The 21,136-nt window shown below is 40.5% G+C and overlaps 1 protein-coding gene across 1 annotated transcript in view; it reads right to left on the reverse strand.

Moving 5' to 3' along the window:
• Positions 1 to 21,136, reverse strand: part of LOC149821948 (glutathione reductase, cytosolic-like) — a 101,433-nt gene that overhangs the window by 72,304 nt on the left and 7,993 nt on the right. Inside the window, exons 4-5 of the mRNA XM_089980955.1 lie at positions 11,598 to 11,667; positions 10,599 to 10,667 (exon numbers count right to left, since the gene is read on the reverse strand). Of these exons, the coding sequence (XP_089837081.1) occupies positions 10,599 to 10,667; positions 11,598 to 11,667 (139 nt within the window). The remainder of the gene's footprint in view (positions 1 to 10,598; positions 10,668 to 11,597; positions 11,668 to 21,136) is intronic.

The raw sequence follows: 21,136 nt of genomic DNA on the forward strand, positions 1-21,136 counted from the left end.
AAATGCAAAAATGACTAAAATACCCCTATAGCTAATACAAGAAAGAAATATATATTGTATATATATAAGTAGATGGACACATGTACATATATATAAAATATATATGTATATGTATTTTCTTTTATATATAGAAAATATCAAAATACATTGTCTTATGAATTACAATTTAACACATATCCCATACCCGCATCCATATCCATGTGACTGTTAAGTTGTATATATATATATAATGATACAATAGGTAAGTACTCATTAGGGGTATTTTGGACATTTCAGATTTTGTAATAGGTTTGTAATGAGATATTGCGGAAATATAAAGAGTGCATACAAGCACTTACAACAATGAATAAAAGAGACAATATCACAAGTCCACAAAGGGACAATACAAGCACAAGCCTTTAAGAAGGCAATAATATAAAAAGCCTCTTATTGAGAAGAGAGAAAGCTCTCAAGAATAATAAATATACAAGGGGGATCACCCCTATTTATACAAAAGGGAGAGGAGAGAAGGGGAGGCAAAATGCCTCAAAAGGAGAGCCCAAAAGGGGGCTCCCATGGAGTCGTTGGGAGCCCCCAACGGTCACATTTGTGACCGTTGGGGGCTCCAACGACTCTATGGTTGGAGCCCCTTTTGTTATTTAAAAAATACAAAAAATAAAAGAGAAAAATAAAAAAAGAAAAATACATTTTAACAAAATCTGAAAATAGTTGTTTCCTAAAAACAACTAGTGAAATTACAAAAATACCCCTATTAGGTATTGATGTAATATACAGAATATATATATATATATATATATATATATATATATATGAGATACATTTTAACACCCCCCCTCAAACTTTACGGGGAAATGACGGAAAGTTTGCCAAGAAGAAACATGAAGCGAGGAGCCGGAAGAGCTTTAGTGAAGAAGTCCGCCAACTGATATTCTGAAGTGAGATAGGGAAGAGCAATAGTTCCTCGCAAGAATTCGTCACGAACATAGTGGCAATCCATTTCGATATGTTTTGTACGCTCATGAAAAGTATGATTGCTCGCAATATAGATGGCAATCTTGTTGTCGCAACATAGCTTTGAGGCTTCGGTAATATCAACTCCCATATCTTTAAGCAAACTGCGAAACCATATAAGTTCCATTGTCATGGTTGCCATAGCCCGGTACTCAGCTTCAGTGGATGATAGTGAAACTTTCTGCTGCTTCTTGCATCGCCAGGCAATCAAAGAGTCTCCTAAAAAGACACAAAAACCAGTAGTTGAGACTCGATCATTGGGATTATCTCCCCAATCTGCATCAGTATAAGCAAGAAGATTCAAGGAAGAAGAGGAGGATAGAAATAGCCCTTTATTGATGGTATTCCGAATGTAGCGGATGATTCGGAGAACGACACTCATATGCACAGTTGTAGGAGCATGCTAAAATTGGCTAACAGAGTGAACCGCATGAGTGATATCTGGTCTGGTGATGGTTAAATAGGTAAGAGACCCAATGAGTTGTCTTTAAGGTGTGGGATCTTCCAGAAGAACCCCATCCTCCAACCGCAATTTGGCATTAATAACCTCGGGAGTCTCTACTTTCTTATCAACAGAAATCCCAGACTTAGAGCATATATCTGCAGCAAGCTTCATCTGTGACAAAATATATCCTCTAGGAGAATATGCAACTTCAATTCCAAGAAAATATCTGAGAAATCCTAAGTCAGACATATCAAAATTATTTTTTAACATATTTTTAACATTAATAATATTATTTTGATCATTCCCAGTGATAATCATATCATCAACATAAAGCAACAAAATTACGATACTAGAACCTGCATGTTTAACAAAAAGAGCAGTGTCAGTATAACAAGAGTGAAATCCTAACTTTATCATGATATCACTGAAACGATCATACCAAGCCTTAGGCGCTTGTTTAAGGCCATACAATGCCTTCAAAAGCCGAAGAGTTTGACCTTGCTTAATATTTATTTCGGGTGGCGGATCCATATAAACTTCTTCACTTAAACTTCCATTTAAAAAGGCATTTTTTACGTCAAGTTGATAAATAGGCCATTTTTTTGTTGATGCAACAACTATTAAGGTCCTGACACTGGTCATTCGAGCTACGGGAGCGAATGTTTCTTCGTAATCAATGCCATATTCTTGGGAGTATCCCTTAGCAACTAATCTAGCTTTATATTGTTCTAAAGAGCCATCGCTTTTTGTTTTAACTTTGAAGACCTAGCGACAACCAATAGGTTTTTTGTGTGAGGGTAGATTAACTATTTCCCAAGTATTGGCCTTTTTTAATGCATTAAGTTCAACTTGCATTGCTTCAACCCAATGAGGTATAGATTTAGCTTGATTATAGTGTGTTGGTTCAAAATAAGAATGTAGGGTTATTAAACATGCCCGATAGTTGGGAGTTAAGGAATCATAGGATACAAACCTATTTGGGGGTATTGATATTCTAGAAGAATGCCTAACTTGTGGTTCCTCAGTGGATTCAGAAATTTGAGAGTATTTTTCGAGGGCACTAATAGGATTTTCTTGATTTCTTCTTGAATAAACATTTATATTGGTATCACTATCATGAACATTTATATTTAAATCACTATCATTTGAGGGAGTTATGTCAAGATGGGATACCTCATGCGAATGATCAATGTTGTCAAAAAAATCTTCTTGTATGTCATCAATAAGATCATATAAGAATATATAGTCAATTTCATTTGTTTCTTCTAGTTTATCAAAACTGTTTTCTTCTTCTAGAAATGTTACATCTTTTGAAATATATAGTTTATCATTCTTAAAATCATAACATCTATACCCTTTTTTATTTTCACCATATCCTAGAAAAACACATTCAATTGCTTTTGGAGATAACTTATCCCTTTTATGTAATAGGACAAAACATTTGCAACCAAAAATACGAAGACGATTGAAATCGGGTGAAAATTTAAAGAGTTTTTCATAGGGAGAAACATTTTTTAACTTAGAAGAAGGCATTCTATTGATTAGATAGGTTGAGGTTAGAACGGCTTCGGCCCAAAACTTCTTTGGAATATTTCTAGAAATAAGTAATGTTCAAGCGGTTTCTATAATGTGCCTATGTTTCCTTTCCGCTAGGCCATTTTGTTGGGGAGTCCTATGACATGACTTTTGATGGCAAATGCCATTTTGGGTTAAATAGTTTTGGAATTCGTTAGATAAGTATTCACCACCGGAATCGGATCTTAAAATAGATATGTTACTTTGAAATTGATTTTGAACCTTTTTATGAAAATCTTTAACGAAAGTAAATACTTCCGACTTATGACTAAGGAAATAAATCCAAACATACCGAGTAAAGTCATCAATAAACGTAACATAATATGAATAACCCCCTTTAGACATAACCGGAGAAGGACCCCAAACATCCGAATGCACCAATTCAAAAGGCCTTGATTAGAAAAACGATCTAGTTGGAAAAGGAATAGACTTCATTTTTCCAAAAATGCAATCTTTGCAATTAATTTCTTTTTCCTTACAAAATTTGTTTTCAAAAGGAAAGAGATACATTTTAGAATAACTTGGATGACCAAGTCTTTTATGCCAAGTTTCAATGTTTTTTTCTTGGACATAAGAACAAAAAAAGTTTGTAGGGAGATCAAGATGGTCCATATAATAGAGGTCTCCCTTTCTATGGCCTTGCCCAATCCGCTTCCCGGACCGGAGATCCTGCACAAAGCAACCATTAGATGAGAAAGATATTTCATATCCATGGTCGGCAATTTGAGAAACCGAAAATAGGTTTAAATTTAGTTTGGGAACAACTCTTACTTTTGGAACACAAAAATTTTGTGAATCTTTAAAAGAGCCAATACTTAAAATTTTTAAAAAGGTTCCATCGGCCGTAGAGACACAAGAGTCCTTTGAATTGGTGCAAACATCAATAAGTGCATTTTCATGATGGGTCATATGAAAAGAAGCTCCGGAGTCAAGGATCCAAGAATACATACCGGGTGAAGATGATGAAGCAATAGCCACACCCGATGTGGAGGAAGAAACCTTTAGCATTTGTTGGAGAGCCATAGATATTTGTCCAAGAGTTTCTTTGATGTCATTGTTCTTGCCTTCATCTTCTTTGGTGGTGGTTTCCTCAAGAGAAGCCACTTTAGGCTTGAAGGTTCCAATAAGCTTTGGACAAGTGGGTCTAATGTGACCCGGCTCATTGCAATAATGGCAAACAATCATTTTTCTTCCTCCATTGTAGTTTCCTTGTTTCCCAAAATGAGGAGGCTTATAGGTTCTAACATTATTACCCGGTTTTGATATGGCAAGGACTTCATCAACATGCTTACTCATGCCAAGCCTTGTCTCCTCTTGAGTGATTTTGGCAATAGCATCCTCAATAGGAGGAAAAATAGATCTATGGAGAAGTGAAGATCTCACTTGCTCAAATTCGGGACGTAGCCCAAAAAGAAATTGAAACAATCGCTCTTGTTCCATTTGTTTTTGCCTTAAATCAATATCTTCCATAGAAACCCATTTTGGCTCCAAGAGAGCCAATTCATCCCATAGAGGGTTTAAAGCACTATAATAGTCTTGAATGCTAGAATCACCTTGCTTGGTGGTTCTAATCCTTTCTTGCAAGAAATATGCCCTTGCAAGATCCTTTTGGGTATACATACCCTTCATAAAGGACCAAGCCTCATTGGCTCTACGAAATTTAGCTATATTAGCACATACCTTAAGCTCCACATTGTTCATAAACCACGCAAGGATTTTTGCGTGATTGCTTTCCCAATCTTCCACTTCCTTTTGATGACTTTCAATGGCCTTGAGGCGAGCATCTCCTTCAAGAGCCTTTTCTTGACCTTCTTCAATCTTTGTGAGCATAAGCTTAGGTTCCGGAACGGTACCCATGACAAAACCCCAAAGCTTCTTTCCTTTGAGATTATTTTTCATTGCCGATGCCCACATCATATAATTCTTTCCATTGAGCTTGAAAGATAGGTCAATCTTTGTCTCCATGATATTGCCAAGAAGTGAGAAGATATCCACTAAATATGAAATACACGAACCACACTTTTCCTTCAAGAATCGAGTGGCTTTGATACCATGTAATGAGATATTGCGGAAATATAAAGAGTGCATACAAGCACTTACAACAATGAATAAAAGAGACAATATCACAAGTCCACAAAGGGACAATACAAGCACAAGCCTTTAAGAAGGCAACAATTTAAAAAGCCTCTTATTGAGAAGAGAGAAAGCTCTCAAGAATAATAAATATACAAGGGGATCACTCCTATTTATACAAAAGGGAGAGGAGAGAAGGGGAGGCAAAATGCCTCAAAAGGAGAGCCCAAAAGGGGGCTCCCATGGAGTCGTTGGGAGCCCCCAACGGTCACATTTGTGACCGTTGGGGGCTCCAACGACTCTATGGTTGGAGCCCCTTTTGTTATTTAAAAAATACAAAAAATGAAAGAGAAAAATAAAAAAAGAAAAATACATTTTAACAAAATCTGAAAATAGTTGTTTCCTAAAAACAACTAGTGAAATTACAAAAATACCCCTATCGGGTATTGATGTAATATACAGAATATATATATATATATATATATGAGATACATTTTAACAAGGTTGTGCCTATTAGGGGCAGATTAGTACTTTTACTTTATTATTTTCTTTTTATCCAATTCTATTTTTTTAGAGACTATTTGGTCAAATACCAAATAGAGTTGAATTCTTTTTGACTAGTCAACATAGAGTTAACTAGCCAATAGAGTTGTTGGAACAATCCAACAGCTATATTTATAGCGGTTGGAATAGTCCGAAAGCTCTATTGAGATTCCTGTGTATAAATAGGGGCTTTGTCCGCCTTTATTCTCCAATGCTTCTCTTAAGCATTCATGCTCAATAAGATGAATATTTTTTGTGTTTTGTATTCTTCTCTTTAGTTGATGTTTTGAATGCACTTAGTGCTTGTGTTGTGCCTTTATGTTCTTGTATTGTCCCTTAGTTGGACATATGTATGTGCATGTGCACTTTGTGTTTATGATCTTGTAAGCCCTTAAAAACCATCATTTTGTATTTCCACATATTTCATTACATGATATCAACGCCAATAAATCCTTACCACCTTTGGGTCTTGGGATTCTTTGATTCAAGTTTATGCTTTGTGAAGGATTTTTGATCGTTGTGTGGCTTGGATTCAAGCGAAATCTTGACCCGATATGTATCATATATCTTTAAGTGTTACTTGTGAGAAAGCACTTTTTTCCTTATCTTGAAAAAATTATTTGTTATTTTTATTAAAAACTAAAATCTTTAAATGCTTTTTAAAAAATTATCGTCGGATTTATTTGTATTAAATATTTTATAAGATTTATAATATTTGTTTGATCTTATGAAATTATATGTGTATGCTTTTATGAGATCTAGTTTGAATCTTAGTTTTTCAAAACTTGCTTTAATTGATATGCATGATTCGATATTCTTGAGCATGTATTATTGGCATTTAAATGCTTTATTTGAACAATTCATGGTTATAAATGTTAAATCATGTTCGTATTTATTATTGAACTTTGTTTTATTTCTTTTTAAAAAACTATCATATATTTTAAAATAATTTGAAATGATGTTGTGTATCTTTCACAAGTATGATCTTATGAAATTTTTGTTTAACTTGTGTTGAAATTTTTCTCTCTTCTTGTATTGTCCCTTAATTGGACTTATGTATGTGCACGGTTATAATCATGTAAGGCCTTAAAGACCCTCATTTTGTATTTTGGAATATTTTATTACAGTGACATGGTTGAAAACTGGTGTGTTTGGCACCATTATCTGTCAGCAGCTGAAAACTGGGTATGTCATGGCCATTCAGACATAGCCCTTGTTGTCAAAAAATGAGTCAATTTTGTTTGCCTGTTACAATCCTATTGATTTTGAACCTCTCAAGTATACACTTTCCACACACATGTGAGTCCGGGCATGGCAAATCCTCAGGGAAATAAATTGCAATGGGAATTCTCAAACGGGACAGTTTTTAAGGGACAACTTATCCCATGCTGGTATTTTGAAACATGGATAAACAATGTAGCAGTTAATTTTTATACAATGTCAACAATAACCCACTTGCATGCTTGTTCTCATTTTCTTCTAGGCTTACACTGGTGGTCCATGATAGTTTTACTGGACATGAAAAACTCACATGTTGGCATTTGGCCCCACCTATGTTGGTCAGCAGAAAACACTAATCTCAAACACTGCAACTTTGAGATAACAAATTACACTAAAATACTATGTCACGCGGGTGCGGGTGCGGGCGCGGGTGCGGGTGCGGGGATTCGACACTTCCAAAAAACCCGGGTGCGGTTGTGCGGCAGGGGCAAAAATGTAAATATATATATAAGGGGTCGGGGGCGGGTTTTTTCAAATTTTACACTATATCACAAGCAAGGCTACCACCATCATTGAAAAGTCAGGAGCTGACAGCTGCTGTCAGCAGATTCTTTTTTGTATATACAGCTGCACGATAGCACAAGCAAAGCTACCACCATCATTGAAAAGTCAGCAGCTGTCACAGCTGCTGCTGCTGTCAGTTTTTTTTTATATACAGCTGCACGATAGCACAAGCAAGGCTACCACCATCATTGAAAAGTCAGGAGCTGACACCAGCCTGACAGCAGCAGATTTTTTTTTTTATATACAGCTGCACGATAGCGCAAGCAAGGTTACCACCATCATTGAAAAGTCAGGAGCTGACAGCAGCTGACAGCAGCTGACAACTGCTGTCAGCAGATTTTTTTTTTTTTAAAAAATCGCAGGGGCAATTTTTTTAAAAAAAAAATCCAAAAAAAAAGGACATAAATGATCCTGCGTGCGGTCAACGCACCCAGGCTCGGGTTGACCGCACCCGGTGCCGCACCCTGCTAGCCGAATCCCTGTGACATAGCTAAAATAGCACTTGTGGGGGATGACCTTGGTTGCTTAACAGTTTGTTCCTTTTGATGGGAAAAAGGGGCTTTCGGGAAAAGGGATTGGTTGCACACGGTGATGGTTGAGGGATTGGATATTTGATATTGGGGCATGGATCTCCAAAGGTCAAGGCTGGTTGGGCCCTAGCTCCAAACTTTTGAAGTATGCACCAGTGTATATATATGGGTTTATATTTAACACAGTTGATTGTATGTACATATCTGGTTGGTATCTCAGGATTCAAGTTGTTTTGACTCAATCTAACCTTGTAGATGTGTTCAGCATGCTCAATTTAGTGGGAAACAACCCTTGGTTCATGTTTTTTCGATGAAAAGACATGTTTTATTGAGTCTGAAAGAATCAATACATTTACAACTGTCCATTTTTGCATCGCTGAAAAAACCTGTATGCAGGTCTGATTCCAGCAATTCAAAAGCCGGTTCCCACTAAAAACAGTATGTAGATTACATCCATAAGGTCATATCTCTCTCTCTCTCTCTCTCTCTCTCTCTCTCTCTCTCTCTCTCTCTATATATATATATATATATATATATATATATATATATATATATATATATATATATATATATATATATAGAGAGAGAGAGAGAGAGAGCACTCTGAACTGTACAAGACTCCATGCATTAACACTTTCTGCTGATGGCGATGTTGGAAACCTATGTAACCGGGACACGCCAAACCAGTCGGCGTACCCGTGTCGACATGAGTGTGGGTACCAGACGCAGCACGGGTATGTGCTGGTCCGGATCAGGTCGGGTCGGGTCCAACTCTGACCCAACCCAAATTTTTTTCTCCAACGAAAGGCAAGGAAGAAAAAGGAAGAGGAGGAAGAAGAAGAAAAGAAAGAAAGAGGAAGAAAAAGAGAGAGAGAGGGCATACCCGATTAGGATTGGGCCTCTCCTCCTCTTCTTCTTCTTCCAATCTGCCATAGAGAGAGGGGGGGGCATACTGGTGAGGCGGTGACCCTCTCGGCTAGAGATGGCAATGGACCAGAGAAAAACGGGGATCTATCCGAACTCGCCCCGTTTGGACCAGAGATAGAGGACATAAAACGGGGAATGGACCGGGTATGAAGGTGAAAATCAAAACCCGTACGGGGATGAAGGTGGGGATGGACTTACTCTTGCCCCCACCCTGCCCTGTCTTCGTTCCCATCCCCGATTCCCTTTAATAAAATTATTAATATACCTTTATATATTATAAAATCTTTATATATATATATATATAAATTTCTAACCTTAAACCCGTTCTCTCCTTATTTTCTTATTATTCCTCTTAGAATAGGAATAAAGTTATTTTGAGACGGGAACAGGGATGGAGATGGGGACAACTATTTTGAGACAGGGATGGAGGGCAAAATTTTGAGACAGGGCGGGCGTGGAGACCTTGTTCCCTGCACCCGCCCCGGTCCACTGCCATCCCTACTCTCTGTCGAAACCCACATGAGAGAAAGAGAGAGAGGGTGCCCTCTTAGCCGAAACCCACACTGAGAGAGAAGTGGTTTCATGCCACCCACCTTTTTATTAAAAAAAGGTGGGTCTGGATCAAGTGTGGACACTAATATAGATCCGCACTTAATGTAGACCCAAACAGAGAGAAAGGGGAAAAAGGGGCTTTTGTGCCCTCTCAGCCGAACCCATGGTTGTCAGTTGAGGAAGCGGGAGCGAAAAGCGATACAGGAAGCGGAAGCGAGAAGCGAGGCACTTTCTAATTTTTATGAAGCGAGAAGTGGGGGACGACTTAGGAGCGAATCAGGAATCGTCTCGAAAGTGACCTAGAAAGCGAACCGGAAGCGACCTACGAAGCGAGGGGGAAGCGAAAAAAGAGAAAAAATAAAAATACAAAACAAAATTGAAAAAAAAATGGGGGAAGCGCGCTTCCCAAAAAAGGGAAATGTGTTTCCCATAAAAGGGAAGCATGCTTCCCAAAAAAATGGTGCTTCCCCGCATATTTAGGAAGCGCTACGTTTCGCGCTTCCCCACTTACCTAGACGTTTCTGGTAACTCTGGCCGAAACCCACCCACCTTTTTATTAAAAAAGTGGGTTTGAACTAAGTGTAGACCCAAATATAGATCTACACTTGATCTAGATGCAAACTCTCTCTCTCGCTATGTGTGTGTGTGTGTGTGTGTGTGTGTGTCTCCATACTCACATTTTTTGGATCATGTCATACCCTCTGTATCCGTACCCAGGTGGCATAGGCCTAAATGCATAAGACAATAAGCCCCCGGAGACAATTCATCTCAAAAAATGGTGCCCACCTTTTCTCCATTGGTGTTCCAAACATGGGACCCGAGGATATTTTGACACAGAGTGGGCCACCTTCCAGGGAAAAACAGTTGATCTCAAGAGGTTCAAGCTTTTTCTTTTGTACCTAAGAATGAGGGACCCACAGGAGGTAAACAAATATCCTTATGGATATTTTATCTTTCGGAATTTTTGTCCCATGCATTCAAAGGCATCCTAAAAGTAAACATGATCTGAGAAAGAGAAATAAATATGGTAATGGACAAGATATAGTTAAAAAACACAATAACAAAGAAATGGCATCATGGATATGCTATAAACTCCACTAAGAGAATCTGGATGTGAAATTCTAAGAGATCAATAAAAAACTTCAACCAATCTTTACCTTATTATGCAAAAGTTTTTTCCAATTGAAACCAACTTCACCAATTTCCCATCCAAAATTCCTTGAGTCCTACACCATGGCACATCGATGTCAATCAAGTTGTCAGGTTAACAATCAATTGGTAAGTTGCTACATCTTAATCAAATTCTTCGCTATATCATATGCTAGCCATAAAGTCACCACCATGAGAAAAAAGAAGCAAAGAAAAGAGAGGGAGATCCATGAGCTTGAAGATGAATGCAAAATTCTATTATGACAATCATAATATAAAAAATATGCAAACCTTTAATCAACAACATTTGCACTACTTAATTCTTCATTCAGGCATATCAAGCTTGAACAAGAAAAGTAACTTCATCATGAAAATGGAGGAGGTCTACATGATACATGAGTATATGATAGTATGCTAAGAACAAACCAATGAGGCCTGTCAACAATATCCAGAAAGTCCCATTTAAAACAAACTTCAAATCTCATGGGTGTCACCCCTTGCGCAAGCCGAAGCATGGAGAATCCCTGGGGGCAAGGGGTAATGCCCACAGAGTTTTATGCTGCCAGGACAGCGACCGTAAGTACGGCAGGCAAAGACAGCCCAGCTAGGTCGCTTATCCTGGGAGTGGTTTCTCCGTGTAAAAAAAGAAGAAAAAGAAAAATGAATCTGAAATTATGCATAAACTTGTAATGCTTTATAAAATACACCAAACAGATTTTACATTCCCTGGATTCAAAGACAAATGAATCCAAAATATACATGCATAAACTTGTCTACATGCAAAATGAATCAAATTAGTATGCGCAAGTATGCCTAATGGTAGAAGCAGGGGTCATTAAATGTGCAAGCATCGCTAGTGGTAGAGGCAGGGCCGCAGGGGTCACTCTATCAACCTGGAGCTTGGTAACCTAGTATTGCTGCAGTTAGCATCCATGAGCTACATTCATCATGATGATAAAAGTTCATTTAATAGTGAAAAACACAACAATTCACAAAGAAATCTTCACCTCAAATTCACCTCTAAATGATGCTCCATATACCAAAATCTTTTTGGGAACACAGCCTCGAATAACACACCTGCCAGAAAAAAATGTTCCAGTGGTAATTTTTCTGCAGATACAGTTAGCTAAGTATAATCTGATCATACAATAAAAAATTAAATGTAAATTTAAGCAAAACCATTCTCAGCTACTAAAAATGTAAATAGAAAAGTGATTTAGATAGAGAAGACTTCATACAGAGCTAGTAAAATGATCAATGAACAAATCAGAACCAAACAGCTGGAAAACTTAACCAAAACTTTTAACTTGACCAATTTAAAGGAAGTTAAAGAAGAAGCGCGCATATGCAAGATCACCAAGTTGAGGGACATGAACACGAGTATTTCGCAAAGGATGGAATCATGGAAGAAGTTTGAAAATGTTCATAACTATGACACATTTGACACCACATCATAAATATGGAAAGCAAGAAATAACTTTATCAATTAAATTATAACAATATTTTTCACAACCTGAGAGTACCTCAGCTTTTATAACTTTGCAACTTTTACACAACATTACTCGTCTCAAGATGAACATATAGGGGCGTCAAATTTGCAACCTCCAGAAATTATATGGCTTGGAACCAGACAACTAATCTTATGATTGTAAACCATGGAGTTGCATGCTGTTCAAGGTGGGAAAGCATCCAACTGGATGGGTCCCCTATCTCCATCATAACAAGTATTTGAAATTAGTCCACTGCAACTCGTGTTTTTGATTTGCTAGCAAACATAACTATCTAATACATGAAGACGTAGTTAGCTCTAACTGATATAAGAAAATGTTCATTATCTGTCATTATAAGATATCAAGAAGTTTATATCTTAAAAATAAATTTCCATTTTTTCAGGTTAAGGCGTCATTGTATCACATGTCAATGAAAACTGAAACCACCAGCAAACAAAACATAACCTTGACATCATCATTCAAAGCTTCACAAAATACAAATCCACTTAAGATCTTTAGCCTGAGATGTGGGCCATGTGGCACCAAACAGTTTCAGTATTCCGCATAACAGAAATGTTCTATAGTACTAAGAGATTTAGGTTTCTCTGTATGAATCGGCATTGCCAGATATGTTAAACTGTTCCACACCTGCCAGTTGTTCACTCCTCTTATAGCACTTTGCATAGACATATTACATGTATCCTAATGCTGAAAGCACAGTGATCTGATGTAAAACCCGAGATTTCTTATTTGAAAATATTTCAAATTAATTCAAATTGGGCCTAAATCCATATTTCGGATCTAGGACCCATAAAGGGGTATTTACGCTTAAATGTTTGCGTTATACTAAAATAATTAGTAATAAATTAGAAATATACCTATATATATGTATATATATTAAGCAAATTCGAGGATCCACAGTTGGATCCACTTGGATCCAACTTGCGGATCCATATTTTGGGGGTTAAAATTTTTATGTTTAAAGTGAGATTTAAAATAAATAAAATTTTTAAGTTTTTAAAAGTTTATCCGAGGATCCACAGTGGATCCATTGGGATCCACTTGTGGATCCATTGGGATCCACTTGTGGATCCATATTGTTTTGGGGTCGGGTTGCGGGTCCCGGGTTCGGACCCGAGCCCCACCCCACAACCCTTTTAAAACAGAAAGGGCAACCCGATAAGGGTTGCCCGATAAACCCTAACAGGTTAGGAAAGGGAGGGGGAAAGGGGGGTGTTACGCAAGGCGTAACCGACCTCCCCCTCCCATCTCGGCGAGGAAGGAGGGGGCCTGGGGTCGATAAAAGGGGGGTGAAGAGGGGGTTATGCCCTCTTCACTCGGGCTCTCTCTTCCCCATCGTTCCCTATCTCTCTCTCTCTCTCTCTCGCTCGGTGTGCGCACGCCGGAGGGCAAAACCACCAGCGTCAGGCAGCGTGGGCTACCGGCTGCCATTGAAGGCCGCGGCAAGCAGCATCCACACTCCATTCTTCACGACAGCAGCCTCCAGCCACCGGAAAACCACCGTAAAAAGGTACGGGGCTCCTATCGAATTTAGGTGAGGGATCGAACATGGGTTCGATCCCATGTATTTCTTTGAGATGAGGGTCCATGGGAACCCTTTTTAGTAATACAGGATCTACCTGTGTTCTCTGTTTTTAGCTGTGTTTTTATTGTTTTCCAATGAGAAAAAATACGTGTTGGGTCATTTTGGGTTTTGAGGGTTTTGGCCGATGGATCGATCGAACTCGGTTCGATTGGCCGATCAGGCCTCAGCCATGATAGCAGACCCAGCCGAGTGATCGGCTGGGCATGAAAAAAAAAAATATGCTGCGCATTGGGGGGGGTGACCTGCCCAGTCGACCCAAGTCGGCTGGGTGCTGTGCACCTTTTGAATCGGGCCATAGTAGGCCCAGCTGACCTAGTCAGCTGGAAGCTGGCCTGTAACTCGATTGAAAAAAAAAAAAAGAAAGGGGAAAGTTCTGCTCGGCATGCATAGGTAATCCAACTTGGTAGGATTTAATGTGATTTTCGGGTGTATTGTGTTTGCAAAGTCTGCACTATGCTGTGTTCCACCCCAAATCAAGTAGTTTCGAAATTCATGTGTATAAATATAAATAGCTATACCCTTGTTATGCCTATGGTAGTGTTGGATTTGGTGTGAAATATATTTGTTTCAAATACTTGCATATGAATGATCGATGCATATTAATATTAAGTGGGCAACACAGGTATGACCTACTGTTTCGGACATGTTCTAAAAGTTTGCTATGTTCCCTGCTTGTAAATAATAACTACAATACTTAGGTTAATGCAATGTTAATAAGTACATGCTGATAACTTTATTTGTTATTATCTATATAGTCGTGTTTTGAATATTTGGTTACACGTGCCAGCATGCTTGTATTCTTTATATCTTCCTAAATACCTAGACTCGTTCTGAAAGTGGTTATGAAATGTTGACCATATCTAAAATATTTTACCTGCTAAACTGCATATGTGTGGGTTGTTTCAGCATTGAACAGAAAATGATATTCTTGTCATGTAATTGCATAGATGTGGGTTTCTTCGGTGCCAAAAAGAAAATAAAACTTCTGTTATAAAACTGTGTGTGTGCGTGGGATGTACTAACACTGAAATCGTGAGAGAAACATCTTGAATGCGTGTTGATACACGTGCATTAAGCTAACCATGTTTGTCATGGTTGGTGTTGTCCATAATACTAATTTCATACAGGTGAAATAGATGAAAATATTGCTTATGCCTGAGATTTTTCCAGTTTTGTTCCTGCAGCATATGTATATAGTTGAGTTGGTTGACATGCGTATGATTGTGTTAGGATTGCATGAGTGCACATGCATTTGGCACATGTTAGCATGTTTTATAGTTGTAACATGTGAGGTATTTGATGTCTATTAATAGGGCATGGCAAGTTGTTTTGATATAGATGCATACCTGATGTAAAGGCGTGCAGCCCTGACATATAAATTTCTAGATCCGGTTTATGTGCTTGTGTGTGGATGATAACTCATGCTACGAATGGAAGATTTCATGTATCTACCTGATGAGACATGTTTAATTTCCATGCATAATTACTCTTATATACTTATGAAACTATGGATGAATGCATGTATATTAAGTGATTGCATGAAAACACTTACACATAAATGGTCACACATGCCTATGACTGTGGAAGCTTGAATGAAGGTGCATTTGTAATTATGTTGGTATTATTGCATACATTGCAAGTTATGATTTTTTGTGCATACGATGCATCGATGGCCTAAATAGACCATCATTGGCCTGGAGAGCCGTGGGTTTGGTTTTCTCTTACTTATGTTTTTAAATATATCACTTAAACCACATAAGATGGTTTGACACTTTACTACACTGTTCTAATGGTTTATACGGGCTGGAGTCCCGAATGGGTTCCTGCAAGGGAGGATGCGGGATTTTCACTTTACTTTTGCATATGTGTGGCAAACTTAAAGAATGAACTTTAAATAAAAATAATGAATAAGAACAGTGAAATTTACCTTCTGGGATATCTCATCCGGAGTATGAGAATCTTGGATATCCGGTCTTGGGGAGACTGTGAGGATACAAAAACTCCGTGTGCATTGTTGCCCCTGAACCCGATATTAAGGTTCTTCTCCTGGTCACGGTTTTAGGGAGAATCCGCCACTTTACCCGGGAGTGGTGTGTTAGTCACAACTGTGAGTTTATGGTACCAAGGAAGTGGCACTTGTGGGCGTGGGGTGTCCCTTGTGTCCCCGACATTAGATGTGGAGGTCTAATGTTCCGATGGATGGTGTTGTTTCCTGATATCGGTCGAGGGCTAAGTTGGAACCCAGAAATAAAATACAAATTGTGTGTTAAGCTACCCTGGGAACCTACTTGACCTCGGGGTTTGTACCCGTTTGGTGTATCCGCGGGCCACGGTAATTAAAAAGAGAAACTTAAAGATGTGTGCATCTAATAGGGCATGCATATGGAAAGATGGAACTTAAATGAAAGATAACAGAAGAAATCATGCATTGCACATAATCATGCATTTTTCTGTTATGCATTAGATCATGCATGTTTGAATCATTCTTGATATCATGACATCATTTGGTGGTTGCATACGCTTTACTTCGTGAAATCATGCTGAAAGGTTGGTTATTTAGTTGTTGATATATGACACTGTTTACTGTTATTGATTGGTGAGTAAATGAAATCATTGGTAGTTATGAAAATTTAGATGTTGAAAATTTTATATCTGCGCTCACTCAAATCACTGCATGAAATCTTATCCATGTTCTTTCTCTCATCTGGTTTCTTTAGAAGTAGCTGTGCTCAGAATTTCGATTCTGACACCCTACTTTGTTGGTTTTTCACAGGAAATGGTGAACAGTGAAGTTGGACATGCATCTGGGGATGGATGAGTTATACTTGGACTTGTCAGCTTCAGTAGAGGATATTGTGGCTCTTTCTTTTGTCTTTCAGTTCTTTTAAATTCTGCAATTGTTACTTTACTTTCAGTTGAAGGAAACTTTGTCTTTGAAATTTTATTACTCATTAATAAAAGAGTTTTAGTTGGTTGATATGGATGATAATTGCAACTTCGTTTGTGGTGTGTGGTTATCCAACTGAAATTGGAACTGTAGGGACCCCAGGTCTCTGGGAAGTTTTCCGCAACTCTTAGAAAAAAAAAAAAATTCCGCATTTTTCAAAAGTAGGAGTTGGGGTCGTTACAAGTTTGGTATCAGAGCCACCACAAAGACTTGCAATTTTATCATCTTGGAGTATTAAATTTTTATTTTTGGTATATGAGTCCTGTCCTGAAGCATCGACAAGTGTGACTCGTCCTCCAGAGCAGTCTTCTTCACTGGTATGTTGCTTAATACTTTAGCTTACTTTATATAAGTCCTGTGTGATTATGTTACTTAAAAGTTAATGTTCTTTGGTGTGAATTAAAAGTCTGATGTGATTCGGGAACGAATACTGTTCATGATCAACCCTAAAGGGGTAGTGTCCATAATAGTCTAATTTGAAAAGGTGGTGCATTGTAGATGTCGCACTATACCCGTAGAGGCGCTTCGTCTTCTACTGCTGCTCCCACGAACTGGCAGGAGGAAAGAGATTTCATGATGGAGACCATCCATACCCTAACAGAGACTATGGCGGCACAAGCTGCACAAACGGCCCAAGCAGCACAGGCTGCACAGGCAGCCGTGCAGGCAGCGACTCGTGACCCTCCGGTCAACATCGTTCCCAACGCAGGTGGCGTTTCGTTCGAGAGGTTTCTGAAGTTGGACCCACCTTCCTTTTCAGAAAAGGCAGACCCGGAGGCTGCCGAGAGATGGGTCGAGGAGATTGAGCGGGTGTTTGACGTCTTACTTGTCCCTGAGGAGAGAAAGACACCCTTTGGCACGTACCGCTTAAAGGGCGATGCCATGAACTGGTGGGACACCCTGCGAAGGGTGAAATTTGCTGATTGGGATGAGATTCCTTGGGAGACGTTCAGGGAGGAGTTTCTGGACGCCTACTTTCCCCCTTACGCCGAGGAGCAGATGCAACAAAGGTTCCTTGATCTGACTCAGGGGACCATGAGTCTAGTGGAATACACTACTAAGTTTCGGAGTCTTGAGAAGTATAGCCCAAACCTCTTCAAGAATGAGAAGGCAAGGGCGGCTAGATTCGTGCGTGGACTGAAAGACGGGTTAAGGACTCGTGTGCTCGGGGGTCGTCCTTCTACCCTGGCCGAGGCGATCGAGTCGGCCACCGTACTGACCGAGGATTGGGAACGATCCAAAGGTGGTTTTCAGAAGAAGGGTGGCAGCGGAGGAGGTTCTTCAGGCGGGACCAGGAAGAATCCTCCAGCAGGAGGGGGAGTGCAGAACGGGAAGAAGCAGCGGACCTGGGACGGGCGACAACAGGGCGCGCAACAGGGCCGACCTCAGCCGCGGAGACAACAGGGGAAGGCCCAACCGGCATGTCGCAGATGTGGCAAGAATCATCCATTAGGTTTTTGCCCATCGTTTAAGGGGGTATGCTACCAGTGCCAACAGCCAGGGCACATTGCCCCCTTCTGTCCAAACAAGCCTGCGGTTCCGGGTGGACAGCCGCAACAACCACAGCAGCAGAGGCCTCAACAGCAGCAGGGTCAGCGCAAGACCAATGGACGGGTCTACGCAGCGACAGCAACCTCCCAGGATGATCAGGCTGATCTGATCGAAGGTATATTCTTAGTCGCCGAACACTTTGCACGTGTTATGTTTGATTCGGGTGCAACACACAGCTTTATTTCCTCTTCGTTTGCAAAGTTGTTTGATTTGGTTCCATCTAGCCTCGAAAGGGCTCTTGATGTGATGTCACCTATGGGTGCATCCTCTTCCTGCGGGAAGTATTTTCCGTCCGTAGGCGTGGTGATAGAAGGCCATGAGTTGTCGGCCGATTTGGTCATTTTGGATATCACATTCTATGATGTCATCTTGGGCATGGACTGGTTGTCCAAGCATAATGCGACCCTCCAGTGTCGAGGCAGGAAGGTAATCTTGGAGCACCCCAAGTTATCGGCATTGTTGTGCCATTCAACGAGACCAACCGATGGGGTGAAGATCGTGTCAGCTTTGAAGGTCTCCAAGTACCACAAGAAGGGTTGCATGGTATTCTTGGCCAGTGTTTCTGCTCAAGACAGTCAGGCGCCGTCATTGGAGAAGTTAGACGTTGTCCGCGAATTCCCGGATGTTTTTCCTGAGGATTTGCCGGGTTTGCCTCTGCATCGAGAAATTGAGTTCTCGATCGAGCTAGTGCCTGGTACAGCACCAGTTTCACGCGCTCCGTATCGCATGGCACCTGCTGAGTTAAGGGAACTGAAAAAGCAGTTGCAGGAGCTTCTTGACAAAGGATTTATTAGACCGAGTGTATCCCCTTGGGGTGCCCCGGTCCTCTTTGTTAAGAAGAAGGATGGTTCAATGCGACTTTGTATTGACTACCGCATGTTGAATCAAGTGACGGTGAAGAACAAATACCCTTTGCCTAGGATCGATGATTTGTTTGATCAGTTGAGAAGGGCCAAGGTGTTCTCGAAAATCGATCTTCGTTCAGGATATCATCAGCTGAGGATTAAAACCGAAGATATTCCTAAGACAGCGTTCAGGTCCAGATATGGGCATTATGAATTTCTAGTGATGTCATTTGGACTTACAAATGCCCCTGCGGCATTTATGGATCTGATGAACCGGGTTTTCAGGTTGTGGCTGGATTCTTTTGTCATCGTGTTCATAGATGACATTCTGATATATTCGGAGAGTGTGGAAGATCACCGAGAGCATTTGCGACTCGTGCTGCAGACACTGAGAGAACATCAGCTTTATGCTAAATTCTCAAAGTGTGAGTTTTGGATCGATAGGGTGATGTTTCTTGGTCACGTGATATCCGAGAGAGGTGTAGAGGTTGATCCAGCAAAGGTGGAAGTCGTTTTGTCATGGGAACAACCGAAGACGGTGACAGACATTAGGAGTTTCTTGGGATTGGCGGGTTATTATCGTCGATTCATTCAAGATTTCTCGCGTATAGCGGCTCCGATGACTCGGTTGTTGCAGAAAGGAGTGAAGTTCGAATGGTCCTCTCGCTGCGAAGGCAGTTTCCAAGAGTTAAAAAAAAGGTTGACCACAGCGCCGGTGTTGACATTGCCTTCCGGGGCGGGTGGTTTTGTGGTATATAGTGATGCGTCAGGGACCGGACTGGGTTGTGTCCTTATGCAACATGGAAATGTCATAGCATACGCTTCCCGACAGCTAAAGGTGCATGAGAAGAATTATCCCACACACGACTTGGAGTTAGCGGCAGTAGTATACGCGCTGAAGATTTGGCGCCACTACCTTTATGGAGAAACGTTTGAGGTCATGTCTGACCACAAGAGCCTCAAGTATATCTTCACCCAGAGGGACCTGAATTTGAGGCAACGTAGGTGGTTGGAATTCCTAAAGGATTACGACTTCTCCATCGCTTACCATCCGGGTAAGGCGAATGTGGTGGCTGATGCGCTTAGTAGAAAGGCGTCAATCACAGCAGCTAGCTTAATTGGACGCAGTTGGAATCTAGTCGAGGAGTTCGTACAATGGCAACCTTTTTTTGACGACTCCGAACACATCCTTTGTGCCGGGATGCAGGCCCGACCAGAGATCATAGATCGAATTGAGGAACTCCAATCAGAAGATCCGGACTTTGAAAAGTTGTGCGAAAGTGCTCAGAAGCCAGAAGCGCAGTTTCGCCGGGAGGAGGGCGGAACCATTATGTTCGGGGACCGATGGTGGGTTCCAAAAGCGTTACGGGAAGAGCTGATGAGTGAAGCTCACAAGTCAAAGTATTCCGTTCACCCTGGTTCCACCAAGATGTTCAAAGATCTTCAGAGGACGTACTGGTGGAATGGGATGAAACGGGACATCGCGGAGTTCGTATCTCGGTGTCTTACTTGCCAACAAGTGAAGATTGAACACCAGAGACCGGGTGGACTTTTGCAGCCTCTTGAGATTCCAGAATGGAAGTGGGATGATATCTCAATGGACTTCATCGTAGGGTTGCCTAAGACCCGACGACAACGAGATGCCATATGGGTGATTGTGGATCGGTTGACAAAGAGTGCTCATTTTCTTCCGATCAGAATCAGTCAAAGTTTGGAGAGTTTGGCCGATCTCTACGTAGAAGAGATTGTTAGGCTTCACGGAGTGCCTCGTTCGATAGTGTCAGATCGGGATCCGAGGTTCACATCTCGATTTTGGCGTCAGCTTCAGAAAGCCCTTGGCACTACTTTGAAGTTTAGTACTGCTTTCCATCCGCAGACAGACGGGCAGTCAGAGCGAACGATTCAGACGCTCGAGGACATGTTGAGAGCGTGCGCTTTGGATTGGGCCGGTGATTGGGACAAACATGTGAAGCTTGCAGAGTTTTCTTATAACAATAGCTTTCATGCTAGTATTGGTATGGCCCCGTATGAAGCACTATATGGCCGACCGTGTAGATCTCCGGTTTGTTGGGATGAGGTTGGAGTAAGAGCAGTAGAGTCTCCAGAA

Source organism: Nuphar pumila, chromosome 11 (genome assembly GCF_984573655.1).
Source record: "Nuphar pumila chromosome 11, dmNupPumi1.hap1.1, whole genome shotgun sequence".
Classification (NCBI taxonomy): Eukaryota; Viridiplantae; Streptophyta; class Magnoliopsida; order Nymphaeales; family Nymphaeaceae; genus Nuphar; species Nuphar pumila.